Source organism: Staurois parvus, unplaced genomic scaffold (assembly GCF_062004578.1).
Source record: "Staurois parvus isolate SC_StPar_1 unplaced genomic scaffold, SC_StPar_1.0 ptg000877l, whole genome shotgun sequence".
Classification (NCBI taxonomy): domain Eukaryota; kingdom Metazoa; phylum Chordata; class Amphibia; order Anura; family Ranidae; genus Staurois; species Staurois parvus.
The window spans coordinates 928998-949316 of NW_028318673.1; the positions used below are offsets into that span (position 1 = coordinate 928998).

Sequence of the window (20319 nt, forward strand, 5' to 3'; positions counted from 1 at the left end):
TCTCTTCCATTCAAAGAGAGAAAACAGAGGGTGGGCTTCATAGTGACTGATGCTATCACAGCGATTATGTGACCCGGAATTGAGAGTTCCAGAACCCGGGGCTCTCAGTGACACCCCAGTCTTTGTGCTGGGAGTGCGCCGTGCGGTGTGCTCCCAACAAAGACAGGTACACAAATTAGCGGCCCCACGGAACAAATCCCAGGTCTGAGAGGCCGCTAATTTGCATGCACTCAGCGTCAGGGGGTTAAACCAACACTATGAAACCAGCCATTGATTTAAAATGGGAAATTCTTCATTTGGCCTTTAGATGGCGCTAAGTATCCTAGGAATTCTCACCATCCAATAGACAAATGTGGTATTTTCCATGTGAAATGGATGGAAACCCTTCAAGCAGCTCAGCAAAGAGCCTCCTACCATTGGTCCCCCCATCCCATTCACACAGAAGGAATGGACTGTACCGGCACTTCTACCTGGGGGAGTTGTTGTTCCATTTATTAATAGACTCCTAAATGTCAGGAGACGATTATTTATTGTATTTATTATTAATACTTCCCTACCCGGCCAATTCTGACATTCCGACATGTAAAAGTCATTATTTGCGGGGAAATGACTGAGAGCCCCCAAATATTATATATAAGCAGAGACCCTGGAGAGTAACATGGTTGCTGGTACAATATTTGTTGCTCCGTATTTCTGCAGCTTTTTTTATGTACATTTTTTAGAAAAGAAACTTTACCTAATGTTAGTGCAGCAAACACAATATAATACCATTTTTAGGGTAAAAGATGATGTTATGCCGAGTAAATAGATACCTAACATGTCACGCTTTAAAATTGCAAACGCCAGTTGTGGTGGTTTATGTAATAATTTGTTCTAAATACGTAGGGCGGAGTCCTCTCCCTTAAACAAAATATCGCAGTGCCTCCAGCCGTTAGAATACGGCAAATATTTAAGAAACCAATAATTTGGACACCATAATAATTTGATCACCACTTAATAATATACCTTGAGTTCTTTTTTACCAATATGATTTTGTTACCATATACACAAAATTTGCCTTTTTGATAAATACATTTATTTATGTACAAAATTTATATATATATTAATACAAGCGCAAAATACTGGTGATGACTATATTCGTACACACAATCAAAGATGTAATATGCTAATATCTACGGTATCATACAGGATATGGTTATCAAGGAACTTAAAACAAATTTATGAGGGATTAGTTGTCACCTATAGTGCTTCAGATATTATTTCCATGTTCCCGCGGCCGTAGGGAAATAAGAAAGTATCTCTGATAATTACCACCACAACATTACAAATCAGTATGCAGTATATAACCTCAATACCAATACTCAAAAAGTTACATTAATAATTATTCAGAGAGCCTAAATACACTCCTAACCACACAATAAAATGGTGTAAATCTTAATAAGTTTTAAATATCAAAGAAAATTACAATATTTTGGCACAGTCTCACCACTCCCAGAATCTCGATTTTGAGGCCTCCCAGTGGGATGCAGTTGGGAAAAATGTTTCTGGGCAGTCAGGCACCAGAATTTAAATGAGCATCAGCATCTCTGGTGGAAATCTTTTCCTTCAAAATGGCCTTCAAAAATAAAATGGCAGCTGGAAGTTCTCAGCAAAATGGCCGCAGGTAGCAAGTGAGTATAGTGCAGTATATAGTGGCAACAGGGTAGATAAGTAGTTTCAGAAGTAGTAACAGTCTTAGAAGTCTTTAGCAGATAAGAAGTCTTTAGAAGAAGTTTTTTAGAAGAAGTTTTTAAGTTTTTTTTTCAATTTGAGGTGTATGCTCTTTTATACCATACAAGTCCTTTGTTCTGAGGGACCTCCCAACAGGCTTGTTGATTGGACGGTTGAGAGGTTTGCGTACCTATAGAGGTTCCTGACCTTTCCACTGGGGACAGTCAGGTATTACAAATGAACTGGTGGTCTTAATGATGACTCCCCCTCTGATATAAACAGTATGTCTTTATGGATCAAATATATGTCCTATTCATGTATAGATGATTTCCCTTCTAACTCTTGGATAAGGACCATAGAAATATATGAATATATTCGGTTTCTCATTTTTCTGATATATGAACTGTATTGGAATGGCTGATTTCCTTTGGAAATATAGAACTTACCCAACTCACAAACCATCTTATATTTTATAACTTCAGTTGAGTGGTTTGCAGTAGCCAACTTTATTGAACAGATTTTGGTGTGTGGAAATATCCCCTTGATAATATTTCCGTTGATATAAGCCACACTTTTCTTATGCTGGTTTTATTTTACATTCATTTCAGAAGACCCCCATCCATTGTTGGGTAATTGGGGTAAACAGATTGGACTGGATTTTAACCTCAGGATTCAATAGCCGATTGTGACAGTTCAGAGGTTTTGTTTGGTGATCACACACCTTCCAAGGTTTTGGGAGAGCTTAATCCCACGATTGTCAATTATGGTCCGGTGTTTGGTCACCTGCAGAAATTCAAATAGTGGTGTTTTAGCCTCATTGTATCTTAGACAAATTTCTTCCACTCATTGTTTTTTGTAACTTCCTAGAAGGTCACTGGAAATCAACCCAGGATGTTAACCCATGACAGTCAGCTAGGATTCCCAATTTGAGATAATATAATTTTTCTTAATAAACAGTCCAAAAGTCATCATACAGTGGAACAGCGCCAAACTACGGGGCCTAAATACCCCCCATAGGTGTCACTCAAGTTACCAGTGTAGAGTTACACAGGAGGTCTGATGCCGGAATTATCGCTCTCACTCTGACATTTCCAGCCATACCTGTGTGGAGACACGTGGGGTGAGAACACCGTTTACAATGCGGGGTGGACTTTAGTATGTTAGCCTTTGTGTGCAAACACGGGGGGGGGGTGATTTAATTTTTTTAATTATTTCCTTAATTTGTTTTCTATTTTTGCACTGTCCCAATTCTTTGCATTACTTTTATTGCTATCAGACAGGTTCTCTTTACTGAGACATCTGCAGTCTATTGGACCCCAGATCCCAATCTGACCATAAAAACATCCAATCAAACCAAGATCAGTTCATTCTGATGCTTTCACAAGCTGGAAATGGCTTGTTTACATCTGAGTGACTCTGGAAGTGACACAATCCTCGTTGCTTCTACATCCACGGGGGTTCCTTTATCCAGATTACAGCTCACCTCCTCATAGATTGTTAATAGGTTGGTCTTATCAATGTAAGGGACCACTACACTGACCACTGATATAAGGGGTCCTTCTCCCATTGGTCACCAATGTAAGGGACCACTACACTGACCACTGATATAAGGGGTCCTTCTCCCATTGGTCACCAATGTAAGGGACCACTACACTGACCACTAATATAAGGGGTCCTTCTCCCATTGGTCCCCAATGTAAGGGACAAATACAATGACCACTTGGGATGATCTCTGGGTTTAGTGGTCGGAGAGTAGGGATGAGACGACAGTACAAACCAAACTTTGCCTGTTCCGGTCCCGTGTTTTGCAGGAGCCGATCATCACATATAGAAGAGACATTTCTACCACTTCTATATACAGTGAGGAACAGAAGTATTTGAACCCCCTGCAATATTGCAAGTTGTCCCACTTAGAAATCATGGAGGGTCTGACATTCACATTGTAGGTGCATTCCCACTCTGAGAGACAGAATTTAAAAAAAATTCAGGAGATCACATTGTATGATTTGTAAAGAATGTATTTGTCTTCCACCGCTGAACATAAGTATTTGAACACATAAGAAACCGCAAGAATTCTGGCTCTAAAAGACCCGTTACTGCGCCTTTAAAAAGTCCACCTCTACTCCACTCATTGATCTAACTTAGTAGCACCTGTCTGAGCTCTTTAAAGACACCTGTCCACCCCACAGTCAGCCAGACGCCAACTACTACCATGGGCAAGATCAAAGAGCTGTCAAAAGACACCAGAGACAAAATTGTGGACCTCCACAAGGCTGGAAAGGGCTACGGGGCAATTGCCAAGCAGCTTGGTGAAAATAGATCAACTGTTGGAGCAATTGTTAGAAAATGGAAGAGGCTAAAGACGACTGTCAGTCTCCCTCGGACTGGGGCTCCATGTAAGATGTCACCTCGTGGGGTATCACTGATGATAAGAAAGGTGAGGAATCAGCCCAGAACTACAAGGGAGGAGCTGGTCAATGACATGAAGAGAGCTGGGACCACAGTTTCAAAGGTCACTATCGGTAGAACACTACGCCGTCATGGTTACAAATCATGCATTGCACGGAAGGTTCCCCTGCTCCAGTCATCACATGTCCAGGGCCGTCTGAAGGTTCCCCTGCTCCAGTCATCACATGTCCAGGCCGTCTGAAGTTTGCAAATGGATGATCTGGATGATCCAGAGGAGGCATGGGAGAAAGTCATGTGGTCAGATGAGACCAAAGTAGAACTTTTTGGTCTAAACTTCACTGGTCGTGTTTGGAGGAAAAAGAAGGATGAGTTGCATCCCAAGAACACATCCCTACTGTGAAGCATGGGGGTGGTAACATCATGCTTTGAGGGTGCTTTTCTGTGAAGGGGACAGGACGACTGCACTGTATTAAGGAGAGGATGAATGGGGCCATTTATTGTGAGATTTTCAGCAATATCCTCCTTCCCTCAGTCAGAGCATTGAAGATGGGTGGTGGCTGGGTCTTCCAACATGACAACGACCCGAAGCACACAGCCAGGAGAACCAAGGAGTGGCTCCGTAAGAAGCATATCAAGGTTCTGGAGTGGCCTAGCCAGTCTCCAGACCTAAATCCAATAGAACATCTTTGGAGGAAGCTGAAACTCCGTGTTGCTCAGCGACAGCCCCGAAACCTGACAGATCTAGAGGAGATCTGTGTGGAGGAGTCAGCCACAAGCCCTGTTGCAGTGCAAACCTGGCCAAGCACTACAGGAAACGTCTGACCTCTGTAATTGCAGACAAAGGCTTTTGTAACAAATATTAACACGGATCTTCTCAGGGGTTCAAATACTTCTGTTCAGCCATGCGAGACAAATACATTCTTTACAAATCATACAATGTGATCTCCTGAATTCTGTCCTCAGAGTGAGAATCCCCTGCAATGTGAATGTCAGACCCTTCATGATGGAGAAGTGGGAGAACTTGCAGAATCGCAGGGGGTTCAAATACTTCTGTTCCTCACTGTATAACAGCTTCCCGCTGTCACTGGTGCCTGAGGAAGACATGGATGGGTACAGCTGCCACACCCCCAGGAATCAGTGATGTCATTGGGAATCCCTGCCATGTAAGGAAGGGGGCGAGGATAGCAGTGACATCACTGACCAAATATGGTCACTGGTCACATTTGGGTAATAAGGTCCCACCATCCCTGTCCCTTCACTTATGTAGATGATGACAGTTTAGGGAGCTGTCATTGGGCTGGTGCTATTGTCGGGTACTATATACCCCATACTCATTCACATGGGGGGACGGTATATGGGGGCCCCTTGTTATTAAAGGGGGTTTCCAGAATCCAATATGACCCCCACCCACAGATCCCCACACCCACTAGCCAAGGTGCTATGCCTGGGGGAATCCCCCCTGGTAAGGTGACCCCCATGTTGTGGGCATGTGGCCTGGTATGGATCAGGAGGGGGGGCACACTACAGCCCCCCTCTGCACTCTGTATGGTGGGCTGTATATGATATACTGCTGACCCCCGCACTCTGCACCGTTATTGAAGGGTGTGAGGTGTCACCGAGGAGCAATGTTCTATATTGAAGTTTGCCGTCATTGCACCGACACACACAATAGTTTTTGTTCAATAAATGTTTTATTATAATTTTACATTTAACAAGATTGAAGCATAAAAATCAGGAAATAGTAAAGGAAGGAATCCGATTGGTCAGGAAGATCCCTTGTCTGGAATATGGGGGCGGAGTCATTATTATTGGTGTACAATACAATACACAACGTGTTCCATTATTATAAGAAAGTATTGTAGAAAAGATCCCAACATAGAAAATGGGGGAAAGGAGGAAATAAAGGCGGATATGAAGGGGAATCTGTGTACGGGGAACACCTTAACAATCACCACCATTTTATTCTCCAGGGCCTCTGATGTCACAGAATAGATGTTTGGGGGTTTATCTCATCTTCAGGACCAAAATCTGCATTTTCCCATGTGTGCAAAATCATGCAGAAACAGCTCTGGCAGTGAGAGGGTTAATGTGGGCTAGATGGGATCCCTCTGCTGGGGTGACATTAGAGCTCCCCCTAGCTGCAGCCTGGTAATAACATTGCTGGGAGGTCTATTCATTTCTCTGCTCCATACTTCCCGTCTTTATAGAAACGTCTCCTGACATTTGGGGGTCTATTCATAGAATGTTTATATAGCAATTCCCTCAGTGAGAGTTCATGTCCATTCCTCCTGTGTGAATGGGGGAACCAATGTTATTAGGATCACATCTGAGCTGCTGGAATGTCTTCCATTCATGGAAAATACATTGAAAACTTCTTCTCCTGCCATCAATGGCCAACCCAGTCCCACACTTCATCCATGTCTTTGGGGACCTCTGATCTCCTTATGGACTGTTTCTTCCATGAGGAAGATCAGACATGGAGTATATCTGAGGTGTATATCAGGGTGTGCTTCTTCCCCACATGAGAGCTGGGATGTCCAGCTATATTCATCTAGAAGACATTTCCCGCACTCAAGGCACTAATACACCTCCAGGGTTGTGTGGGACCCCTGATGTACAGGAAGAAAGGACTTCAGAGAGGAACATTTTCCTCACTCAGGACAGGAAAGTGGCTTCTCTCCCATGTGAGATCTCTGATGTCTGGAAAGATTGGACTTGTGTGAAAAACATTTCCCACACTCAGGACAGGAATATGGCTTCTCCCCCGTGTGAGATCTCTGATGTTTGTAAAGATTGGACTTCACTGAAAACCATTTCCCGCACTCAGGACAGGAATACGGCTTCTCTCCCGTGTGAGATCTCTGATGTTTATAAAGACTGGACATCTGTGAAAAACATTTCCCACACACAGGACAGGAATATGGCTTTTCCCCCGTATGAGATCTCTGATGTGTGTGAAGATGGGACTTCACTGAAAAACATTTCCCACACTCAGGACAGGAATATGGCTTTTCCCCTGTATGAGATCTCTGATGTGTGTGCAGATGGGACTTCACTGAAAAACATTTCCCACACTCAGTACAGGGATACGGCTTCTCTCCCGTATGAGATCTCTGATGTGTGTAAAGATCGGACTTCGCTGAAAAACATTTCCCACACTCAGGACAGGAATACGGCTTCTCCCCCGTGTAAGATTTCTGATGTTTATAAAGACTGGACTTCTGTGAAAAACATTTCCCACACTCAGGACAGGCATATGGCTTCTCCCCCGTATGAGATCTCTGATGTGTGTGAAGATGGGACTTCACTGAAAAACATTTCCCGCACTCAGGACAAGAATATGGCTTCTCACCCATGTGGGATCTCTGATGTTTGTAAAGATTGGACTTTTGTGAAAAACATTTCCCGCACTCAAGACAGGAATACGGCTTCTCCCCCGTGTGAGATCTGTTATGCACAGTAAGCTCTGATTTACACCGTAAACCCTTCCCGCACTCAGTACAGGAGAGCCTCTTCCCTGTTGGAAGGCCGGCCCGGTCCCGCACAGTCTGAGGTTCCTCAGGATACGAGGAATCCGATGGTCCATCTACACTGGGTGGTGCCGGATGGACATTGGAGGGAGCCGGGTTTTCTCCTGGACTATACTGTGTGATGTCCTCATCTTCTACTTTCCAGTCTGGAGACAAAGTGAGACAATCCTCGGAGGTTTTCCTCATCTCCCGGCCATGGACTAAGATACAAAGACAAAGAGGATTACTAGACAGGAGCTGATTGGTTCCCCCAAATCAGGACTCCACCCACATCAAGCAGCTTGGTCTCTGAGGAGCTTACAATTCCACCCTCAAGGGAACTAGGAAATGGCTCCTCTGATATCCTACCAGGTCATTTCTTTATTCATGGACCTTAGTCAGAGAGTGAGGAAACCACCAGAACTGTCTTTTATAGGAGGGACAGTGATGAGGGGATTATAGGACGAGGGTCCCCACCCCCTCTATCACTCATCGCCATCTTCCCAACACAAGAAGTACTGCACTTCCTTATTTACTCCATGATTTAGTCATGAAGAACAGCGGGGCTGAGCCCCCCCAGAGGTCAGAGAGTGAGGATGGGGGGAGAACAACCAAGATGAAGACTGGACTGATCCTGAAGACCACTATCATTGGGGTACTGACTCCTCCCTCATTATCACTTTCTGTTTAAGGGTCCAAAGTTGGAGGATGTTATCACATTATTATCACCATGTAAAAGTCTGTGCTCCAATCACATCATCCGATATAAAATGTCCAGCTGGGAGGAAATGGGGGGAACAAAAGATAATCCATATTATGTGTATATATAGCAGTGGGGGGAGGGTGGAGAGCAGAAGTCAGGAGTATGTAATGTACAACATAGAGCATATAGTGCAGGGGTCAGGAGTATGTAATGTACAACATGGAGTATATAGTGCAGGGGTCAGGAGTATGTAATGTACAACATAGAGTATATAGTGCAGGGGTCAGGAGTATGTAATGTACAACAGAGTATATAGTGCATGGGTCAGGAGTATGTAATGTACAACATAGAGCATATAGTGCAGGGGTCAGGAGTATGTAATGTACAACATAGAGCATATAGTGCAGGGGTCAGGAGTATGTAATGTACAACATAGAGCATATAGTGCAGGGGTCAGGAGTATGTAATGTACAACATAGAGTATATAGTGCAGGGGTCAGGAGTATGTAATGTACAACATAGAGTATATAGTGCAGGGGTCAGGAGTATGTAATGTACAATATAGAGTATATAGTGCAGGGGTCAGGAGTATGTAATGTACAACATAGAGTATATAGTGCAGGGGTCAGGAGTATGTAATGTACAACATAGAGTATATAGTGCAGGGGTCAGGAGTATGTAATGTACAACATAGAGTATATAGTGCAGGGGTCAGGAGTATGTAATGTACAACATAGAGTATATAGTGCAGGGGTCAGGAGTATGTAATGTACAACAGAGTATATAGTGCAGGGGTCAGTAGTATGTAATGTACAACATAGAGTATATAGTGCAGGGGTCAGGAGTATGTAATGTACAACATAGAGTATATAGTGCAGGGGTCAGGAGTATGTAATGTACAACATAGAGCATATAGTGCAGGGGTCAGTAGTATGTAATGTACAACATAGAGTATATAGTGCAGGGGTCAGGAGTATGTAATGTACAACATAGAGTATATAGTGCAGGGGTCAGGAGTATGTAATGTACAATATAGAGTATATAGTGCAGGGGTCAGGAGTATGTAATGTACAACATAGAGTATATAGTGCAGGGGTCAGGAGTATGTAATGTACAACATAGAGTATATAGTGCAGGGGTCAGGAGTATGTAATGTACAACATAGAGTATATAGTGCAGGGGTCAGGAGTATGTAATGTACAACATAGAGTATATAGTGCAGGGGTCAGGAGTATGTAATGTACAACAGAGTATATAGTGCAGGGGTCAGTAGTATGTAATGTACAACATAGAGTATATAGTGCATGGGTCAGGAGTATGTAATGTACAACATAGAGCATATAGTGCAGGGGTCAGGAGTATGTAATGTACAACATAGAGCATATAGTGCAGGGGTCAGGAGTATGTAATGTACAACATAGAGCATATAGTGCAGGGGTCAGTAGTATGTAATGTACAACATAGAGTATATAGTGCAGGGGTCAGGAGTATGTAATGTACAACATAGAGCATATAGTGCAGGGGTCAGGAGTATGTAATGTACAACATAGAGTATATAGTGCAGGGGTCAGTAGTATGTAATGTACAACATAGAGTATATAGTGCAGGGGTCAGGAGTATGTAATGTACAATATAGAGTATATAGTGCAGGGGTCAGGAGTATGTAATGTACAACATAGAGTATATAGTGCAGGGGTCAGGAGTATGTAATGTACAACATAGAGTATATAGTGCAGGGGTCAGGAGTATGTAATGTACAACATAGAGTATATAGTGCAGGGGTCAGGAGTATGTAATGTACAACATAGAGTATATAGTGCAGGGGTCAGGAGTATGTAATGTACAACATAGAGTATATAGTGCAGGGGTCAGCAGTATGTAATGTACAACATAGAGTATATAGTGCAGGGGTCAGGAGTATGTAATGTACAACATAGAGTATATAGTGCAGGGGTCAGGAGTATGTAATGTACAACATAGAGTATATAGTGCAGGGGTCAGGAGTATGTAATGTACAACATAGAGTATATAGTGCAGGGGTCAGGAGTATGTAATGTACAACATAGAGTATATAGTGCAGGGGTCAGGAGTATGTAATGTACAACATAGAGTATATAGTGCAGGAGTCAGGAGTATGTAATGTACAACATAGAGTATATAGTGCAGGGGTCAGGAGTATGTAATGTACAATAGAGTATATAGTGCAGGGGTCAGGAGTATGTAATGTACAACATAGAGTATATAGTGCATGGGTTAAGTTGTAATATAAATGATATAGTGCATAGCACCCTCCTAGACAGGTTTCCAGATAGCCTAGGCACCTTTAGTCCTTTTTGGCTCCCCTGTAATCAGTGATTGAATGTTTTGGACTGTTCTAGGCTTCACTGGCTTCAGGTTCAACTGCTTCCCCTGCCTTCTAATGACAAGTTGCAGAGGTCCCACACCGCTGTCTCCCATCTCCTGAGACTGCACTCAGTGAAACTATACAGACATATCCCTCCACCCGGCACAGGTGACAAATACTGGGAGAATTGCTATGTCACCACCATGAGGAATAAGATCAAAAGCACACACCCCAGGTGCCTAGGTCTAGTAACACGTTTGGTGAAATGAACATTTTTCTGCCAGCTGAACCCCAGAACCTCCATAAATCCAGTCTAGAGACATAAATTGTGTCTGCAGCACAGAGAAGGAAGATTATCCGAGAGAAATCCAGGAATACAGGACGGGGAACACAGCTCAGGAAAGTGACCAGGGGATTACAGACTGATATCACCCAGTCCCCGCCCTACTCTGGACCAATCAGTGAGCAGTATGGGTGGAGGAATGGATTTAGTGTTCATGACCCACCTGTGCTGATCTCTGTAGGAGTGTCCTCCTCTATAAATGTCCCCGTTATTCCATCCTCCTCCATAGACTGCTGATCATCCCTCACATACGCCTCTTCTTCTTCTGCTTTCACCTCAAATTCTATATCGATTGGATCTCCACTCTAAATCAAGGAAATGAGAGAAAATATCATCTGTAAAATGTAAGATTTATGATTGTGACATCACACACAAAATCCACACATTGTCTCCCTTCACAGAAGCAGATCACATGTGATATGTGGGTACATTTCCCCTAAATACCGCATGCCATCCTGAAACTGTCCATTTCCTATCCCGTGTTGCGGTATTGACCACAAACACTGAACACGCTCAGTAAATACCGCATGAACAGGCGTTACATTCACAGAAGGAAATAAAGAATGAAATGCATGCGGTCATTAATTAGTGGTGGAGACATGCGGCATTCAGGAAATGTGTACTGCTTGGGAAAGAGTGGGCGGCCGCTGGCATCCTTAACAACCAGTAAACAACATGGTTGTTAGGGAGCGAGCGGCCGCTGCATCCTAACCAACCGATAAATCTGAAAAAAAAAGAATTACCAGCAACAAAATATTAAGAAAATGGCGTGGGGTCCCCCTCCCGGGTCTGGTATGGATTTTGAGGGGTGCTCCTTGCCAAAATGAAGGAAATACAGACCAGAAACCTATATGAGGATGCTGCTCAGCAGGTCAGGAAAGGGGGGCCAAGCAAGCACCCCCCCTCCTGAAACATACCAGGCCACATGCCCTTAACATGGAGTGGATGCTCTGGGGAAGGGGGGGGCTTTGCTCCCCCAGAGCACCTTGTCCATGTTGATGGGGACAAGGGACTCTTCCCTACAACCCAGGCTAGTGGCTGTGGGGGTTTGCAGGCAGAGGACTTACAAAATGTAACAAGGGGGCCCTCAGATCCCTCACCCCATGTGAATGAGTATGGGGTACATGGTACCCCTAATTATTCACCCCAACAAAGTATTCTGTTAAAAAGACAGCAGGCAGTATTTGACAAGTCCTTTATTAAAAAAGGAAAACTAAAGCAAAATGTCCCCCCCGGTGTAGATCCATCATCAATCACGATGATCGCTGTCACCGCTGACTCGGAAAGAAAAGCTCCGCTCCCAATGAAGACTCCCCTCTGTCTGACAGCTCTGCTGCCTCCTGCCACTAAATATACTAAGGGACGGTGCCACTCGGTGATGTCACTGACCGGGGCATGTTGTATTGGTGACATCACTGACTGGGGCATGTTGTATTGGTGATGTCACTGACCGGGGCATGTTGTATTGGTGACGTCACTGACTGGGGCATGTTGTATTGGTGATGTCACTGACCGGGGCATGTTGTATTGGTGATGTCACAAGAGGGCAAGGCCAACCAGTGATGTCACAGGGTGGTAGCGCTCCTTAATTTATTCAGAAGTGGGAGGCGGCAGAGTTGTCAGATGGAAAGAGAGAAGCATTATTTTTTCTTTGAGTCAGTGATGACAGTGAGTATCGTGATTGGATCATCGATGGATCTACATCAGGGGGATATTGTTCTTTATTTTTGTTTTGTCAAAAATTACTTCCAGTGTTTTTTTAAACTACTTTTTTTGGTGAATGAATAGGGGTACTATGTACTCTATACTCATTCACATTGTGGGGGGCCGGGATCTGGGGGCCTCCTTGTTAAAGGTGGCTTCTAGATTCCAATAAGCCCCCCACCCACTGCCCAGGGTTGTGGGGAAGGACCCTTGTCCCCATTGACATGGGGACAAGGTGCTTTTGGGAGGGCAGAGTGCCCCTGCCCTGAAGCAACCACCCCATGTTGAGGGTATGTGGCCTGGTATGGTTCAGGAGGAAGGTGGGCACTCACTAAGGGTCTGGTATTGATTTTGGAGGGGAAACCACGCCTTTATTTTTATATTTTGGCATCAGGGTTCCTCTTTAAAACCCATACCAGACCTGTCACAGCTGTCAGCGGGGAACTTGGCGGCCATCCGCTCCTTGTTTACTGGTTGTTGGGGACACTGGCGGCTGCCCTCTCCTTAACAACAAGCTATTTACAAGTGTTGCTATGGACACCAGTGGTAAATTACCCGCAGGATTCACTACCAAAAAACAGAATGCAGCATCTTACTACATACTGGGATACGGGAAGATACCGCTTTGTGATTGGAGCCCATACTCTCTACAAGTCCATGTTCTAGATTCTCCATCCCACCAACCTTGTAATAGTGAGGGATGGTGTGACCTTCCTGTGTGGAATCCTGGGAATACAGAGGACGGGGACATCTCTCTGGTGGGTTCCCATGACTGGATCCATCTACCTGATGATGGTGAGGGATGGTGTGACCTTCCTGTGTGGAATCCCGGGAATACAGAGGATGGGGACATCTCTCTGGTGGGTTCCCATGACTGGATCCATCTACCTGATGATGGTGAGGGATGGTGTGACCTTCCTGTGTGGAATCCCGGGAATACAGAGGACGGGGACATCTCTCTGGTGGGTTCCTGGTATTAGGTGGCTCCATCATATCCTTGTGTCCTTCTGAAAACTCCTCCATCACTCCATACTCCTCATCCTCCTCTTTATACTCTTCTTTAACATCAATATTATCATCCCCGAGGATTCCACTCTGAAAGATATAATAAAACATTCATTGTAACAAACATGCTGTGTATAAATCACAACTACCAATAATTGTCATCATCTACCTGATGATGGTGAGGGATGGTGTGACCTTCCTGTGTGGAATCCCGGGAATACAGAGGACGGGGACATCTCTCTGGTGGGTTCCTGTAGCTGGATGACTCCACCATGGTGTCCTGGTACAGATATTTGTGTTCTTTTAGAAGCTCTGACTCCTCCATCCCCCCATCCTCATCCTCCTCCTCCTCCTCTTTTATCTCTTCTTTAACCTCAACTTTAGGATCTCTCAGGTTTCCACTCTGAATATATAATAAAAATGACATCAATGGTAACAATGCAGATAATGTACAGATCCTAATGATACTATCAGTGATTGTTCCTCATCTACCTGATGATGGTGAGGGATGGTGTGACCTTCCTGTGTGGAATCCCGGGAATACAGAGGACGGGGACATCTCTCTGGTGGGTTCCCATGACTGGACCCATCTGTAGGAAACACACACACTGACTGAATCCATTGTTTCTATGTGTTTATCAGATGATGGGGGATCTAGGTGGATCCTCCGTACTGCTCTCTCCTTTACAATAAAGTCTCCTCTTACCCGGTGATGTGAGGGGCGGCTGATTGTCCATCATGACGTCCTTGTAGAGATCCTTGTGTCCTTCTAAATACTCCCACTCCTCCATGGAGAAATAGACAGTGACACCCTGACACCTTATAGGAACCTGACACACACAATGATACAGTCACCATCCAGACACATCCCTTGTCTGTTACTGGAGAATGTCCCAGAATTCCCGGCACCGCTCACCTCTCCTGTCAGCAGCTCAGTGATCTCTCTGGTGACTTCTAGAATCTTCTTCTTCTTTCTCTCTTCTATCAGGGAGGGAGGTGGAGGCAATGTGATGTCATATGATCTCCAGACTTCACAGGAGGAAAACTCTACATCTGAACACAAAGAGTCACATCAAATGATATTCCCAGAATCCTCCTCACCTCTTCATTCAGGTCTCCATTTTATTAAAGTCCCACTGGGTGTGAATAGAAAATAACATCTTATTACCTCCTCTGCTGCCACTTCCACCAATGTCACTTCTATACTTCCTGTCTGTGCCTGACATCACTTCCTGTCTGTACCTGACATCACTTCCTGTCTTCCATAGAGACTTCCTCTCTGGGTAGAAGTGAGATCCCCACCTTGTGGAGCTCAGAGGAACTGCAGCCCCGAGAAGCGTCTGGTAGTGTGACCCCGGCCTTGTGCTGGGTGTGTATGGACTGTAGATCCTTATAGAGGGGTCACCTCCACTCCCACCAAGGGGGACAGAAATATAGGACTGCTCGGGGGAGGGGTTTTGGCTCCTCTGATTTTGCAGTAAATGTGATTGCATTAGTCCCGTTGATTTTCATATTTCCATGTAATAAAAGGTGTCACATGATGTCTGGTTCCCCTTTCTCTCCTCCCTGAGTGTGTATTTAGAGGCGGAGCTCCTGCTGGAATGGCGGTCGGAGGCGGAGTCTAGGAGGGAACCCGCAGCAGACTTGCAGGAGTGAGCGAGGAGGATCCGGTTCCTTTACCATCGGAGATGAGGAGAGTGTGAAGGATGTTTCTGACTCTGGGAGCTGAAAAGCTGGGAGTCCTATTGGTGTGGTGAGGGGGAAGCACTACTAGGGGGCGCCCTCACCATCCCGTGTACAAGAGGTGGAAGAAGGCGGGGCTACACTACAGCTGGCACAGTTTGGAGGGCGGAGCACTTTCACACCTTATCAACTGTTCACTGATTGGTGGATTTTTGGAGTAAAATAAGTGGATTGAAGTAGATGCAAAGTGGAAGCGGTGGACTTGCAGAGAACACTATACTGAGCACACAATATTGTCCGTCTCCATGGATTTGCACAGGATTTGAGATGATTTCCTATAGCAGCAAATCTGATGAGATGAATGAAGTGGGTGTAAAGTGGAAGCAGTGGATCTGCAGGGAGCAGCATCTTGAGCACAAAGCACTTTATGTTGTGGATGGATTTGCACACGGTTCAGTTTCCTTCATTTATTGATAAACCCCATAAGACCAATGAAGTGGGTGTAAAGTGGAAGCAGTGGATGTGCAGAGAATAGGATTTGGAGCCCCGAGCTCTTTATCTCTGAATGTCTCCACATATTTGTAGTGTATTTGTGATGATTTCTGTGCACACACAATAGGACAGCGCTGTGACACATAATGCTCTTCTAGATGACAGGGAATCCTTCCCTTTGTTACAGCAGCAGTCCGCTAGAAGGTTTTTGTAGGTTTGGAGTTGTTACACATAGCACGGGTTTTATCCATTTACAGTGATGACATCATTGCCCAAATCTGGGGGTCACCAGCCATTTCCACCCTTTACTCCCAGCTGGGGGGCTTTGTATCCATATACCAGATGTTCTACAGGACTAAATCTGCAATCAATGTTACTGCAAAATCAAAGGGGCCAAAACCCCTCCCCCCACCAAGGGGGACAGAAATATATGACTGCTCACTTCTACCCAGACAGGAAGTCATGGCAGGAATAGACAGGAAGTGATGTCAGATACAGACAGGAAGTGATGTCAGGTACAGACCGGAAGTAGAGAGGAGACAATGGTGGAAGTGGTAGCAGAGGAGGTAATTATCATTATACAGGATTTATGGCGCCAAGAGTTTGCTCAGCACTTTACAATATAATGGAAGACAATACAGCAACAATACAGTTCAGCTTACAATCTAGGAGGGAATAAGGTTTTTTTTTCTATTTACACCCAGTAACCCCCTCTCATGTGTGTCCTCTTCCTCCATCATTATGTCCATCCTCTTCCTCCATAGTCACATCTGTCCTCTTCCTCCATAGTCACGTCTGTTTTCTACCTCCATAGTCATGTCCGTCCTCTTCCTCCATCGTCACATTTGTCCTCTTCCTCCATAGTCACGTCCCTCCTCTTCCTCCATAGTCATGTCCGTCCTCTTCCTCCATAGTCATGTCCGTCCTCTCCCTCCATAGTCACGTCCCTCCTCTCCCTCCATAGTCACGTCCCTCCTCTTCCTCCATAGTCATGTCCATCCTCTTCCTCCATAGTCATGTCCATCCTCTTCCTCCGTAGTCATGTCCGTCCTCTTCCTCCGTAGTCACGTCCGTCCTCTTCCTCCATAGTCACGTCCATCCTCTTCCTCCATAGTCACGTCCGTCCTCTTCCTCCATAGTCACGTCAGTCCTCTTCCTCCATAGTCACGCCCGTCCTCTTCCTCCATAGTCATGTCCGTCCTTTGCCTCCATAGTAATGTCTGTCCTCTTCCTCCATAGTCATGTCCGTCCTCTTCCTCCATAGTCACTGTGACGTCTTTTATCTCCAGCAGATGATGATACACACATATATAGTGTGGGAACCCAGATGAACCCCTTCAGGGGCAGAACATTCCCCCACTTCCGGGGCCGGAACATTCTCCTCATTGTGGAGATAAATTCTAGTAATATGGTCCTCTAAACAAACAGCACTGACAATAAATAGACAAGACAAGGACCATCCTGACCATACATGGCCTACAAAGGGCAATGATGACACTACACAGGCAGCCAATGGGCAATCATTACACTATGCAGCCAACACAATGATGGAGTGCCGGGGTCAGGAGTATGGAGCATAGAGCCCCTTACATTGCTGCTCAGGAGGAAGAAAACATTCCCCAGCCGGCCATGAAGAATATGTTCCATCATTGGTGTCAGAGGGAGGGAAATACTGAGGGGTCTGAGGGAAGTAGAGGAGCTGAGGGGTCTCTCAGGGGGTACTACAGATAAGGAACTTTGGGGCCCCTGAAGGGTAGTGGAGCTCGGGGCCTTAAGGAGGTAGAGTAGTTGAAGGACTCTGGGCCCTTGGTGGGCACTCTTCTTAGAGGACGTCTGTTTCTGCAGCATTGCCTAAAAGGTAGTCAGGGTTCAGTGCTGAACATCTTCAGGAGACACTCCAATACCTTCCCATGACACAGGCTCTGGCAGTGCCCGGTGCTGGAATTCAGAGCCTCAGGAACCCACCGCCACTCTGTACAATGTCCTGGATTCCAGAGAATTCTTGGCAACCAAGAGAACCCCCCATTGTCCTCCTACCCACACTGGGCTGGCATTGGAGGGAAGAGAACAGACTCCTCCCCCACAGCTCTCTATGCCACCAGTAGCATCCTCCTGCTATCCAATCTCTTCTCTTACTGCAGAGAGTGACAGTGACATCACTCCTGTCAGTCAGTAGGCTGACAGAGATTGGAGCCTTGCAGCCGGAGTTCTTCCAATTATCCTGATTATCCAGCAACTCCGTCCAAAAGTGATCAAGTTCCCCTTCCTGGACCTCATGATGACCCGACATTGACCTCACAGCACGGCCTCAGAGCAAACAAGTCATAGGAAGGATCGTATTTATCATTCCTTGTCTGCAGATCTAATACTCATCAAAACCAGTTCAGAGACCAAACAAACCCAACAGAGAAAAGGGGATTTCTGATCTGGATGGACAAGAGGGTCCCGGGACCTCAAATATGCATCAAACACTAAACAGTCCAAAGTAAATGTGTTTCCAGGAGGACAGAAGTCCTGAACTGGTTCCCACCCGGCCTATTGTACAATGATGGCGGACAGGACCTCTCTCCTTCTGGAAGGACGTTGTATGATGTCCTCCCACTCTTGCTGTGCAGGTGGAGGGGGACGCAGCATGGTGATTGGTGGGGAGCTCAACACATCCCTGATCAGGGAAAAGATCCAATGATGTTGTCTCTTTACCATGTGATCAGCTGTATCCAATCACAGCTGATCACATGTTAACAAAAGCCGGTTATTGGGGTTTCCTATCCTCAGCGCTGTCACTGTCTGAGGAAAGGAAAGGAAACCGATAACCGGCTTTCCTGTGACAGGGGACATTTACTGTGATTATTAGTGCCCACCAGTGCAGCCCCATCAGTGCAGCATATCAGTGCCCATCATTGCAGCCCCATCAGTGCAGCCCCATCAGTGCAGCATATCAGTGCACGTTAGTGCTGCAAATCAGTGCCACCTATCAGTGCCTGTTCATCAATGCAGCTTCATCAATGCCCATCAGTGAAAGAGAAAAATATTTTTTTTGCAAAATGTTATAACAAATGAAGAAAAAAGTTTTTTACTTCAAAATTATTGTTCTTTTTTTTGTTTGTTTATCAATAAATTAAATCTCCCCTTCTCTCCCCCCAGTGGTGAATAAATACCGCACCACCAAAAGAAAGCTCTGTCTAAAAAAATGTTACAAATGTCATTTGGGTTCAGTGTTGCATGACCACGCAAGGCCACGGGAGGACACGGAGGTGACACCGGGTTAGGACAGGAAGGGGAAGTGGGCTCGGAGATATGGAGACACACAGTATAAATAAGACCATCTACCACCAGCAGCCAATCCTCTCACAGCCCCCTAGAGGAGGGGAAATGTGTCAGTGACAGCTGCGGTGATGTAATTCCCGAATGGTGAGACTCGTGTGGATGGGACACTTTCGGTCGGACATTTTGCTTGTATATTATATACAAATGTGAGTGTATATGGTTTGCTGTAAAGGAAGTTTGTAATAAATGGAATGACACCATGTGGGTGATTGTTGTTATCTCCTCCCTGCATACATCATGAGATGAACCATCAGTTGTATGATATATTGGGGGGGGGAATTGTACACAATCATCCAGGAGGACTACAAGCTCCAGACTAACCAGGACCATGACACAGCACATAGGACGCCTATTCCAGTGTAAGAGTCCACATCCTGTGGTGGAGGAGGGGAGCACTGGAGGGGGAGCACTGGAGGGCAGCACGAGATCTGCACTTTGATGAAAGGAGAAGCACAAGGCACTTTATTCCGCACGGTCGGTTGGCGCAGTGTGATTGGAGGAGCACAAGGCACATTATTCCGCACGGTCGGTTGGCGCAGTGTGATTGGAGGAGCACAAGGCACATTATTCCGCACGGTCGGTTGGCGCAGTGTGATTGGAGGAGCACAAGGCACATTATTCCGCACGGTTGGTTGGCGCAGTGTGATTGGAGAGGCACAAGGCACTTTATTCCGCACGGTCGGTTGGCGCAGTGTGATTGGAGGAGCACAAGGCACTTTATTCCGCACGGTCGGTTGGCGCAGTGTGATTGGAGAGGCACAAGGCACATTATTCCGCACGGTCGGTTGGCGCAGTGTGATTGGAGAGGCACAAGGCACATTATTCCGCACGGTTGGTTGGCGCAGTGTGATTGGAGAGGCACAAGGCACTTTATTCCGCACGGTCGGTTGGCGCAGTGTGATTGGAGGAGCACAAGGCACATTATTCCGCACGGTTGGTTGGCGCAGTGTGATTGGAGGAGCACAAGGCACATTATTCCGCACGGTCGGTTGGCGCAGTGTGATTGGAGAAGCACAAGGCACATTATTCCGCACGGTCGGTTGGCGCAGTGTGATTGGAGAGGCACAAGGCACATTATTCCGCACGGTTG

At 45.6% G+C, this 20319-nt stretch overlaps 1 protein-coding gene across 1 annotated transcript in view; it reads right to left on the minus strand.

The window, feature by feature from the left end:
• Positions 1–20319, minus strand: part of LOC149443089 (uncharacterized) — a 139759-nt gene that overhangs the window by 65911 nt on the left and 53529 nt on the right. Inside the window, exon 5 of the mRNA XM_089655940.1 lies at positions 6789–7682. Within this exon, the coding sequence (XP_089512066.1) occupies positions 6789–7682 (894 nt within the window). The remainder of the gene's footprint in view (positions 1–6788; positions 7683–20319) is intronic.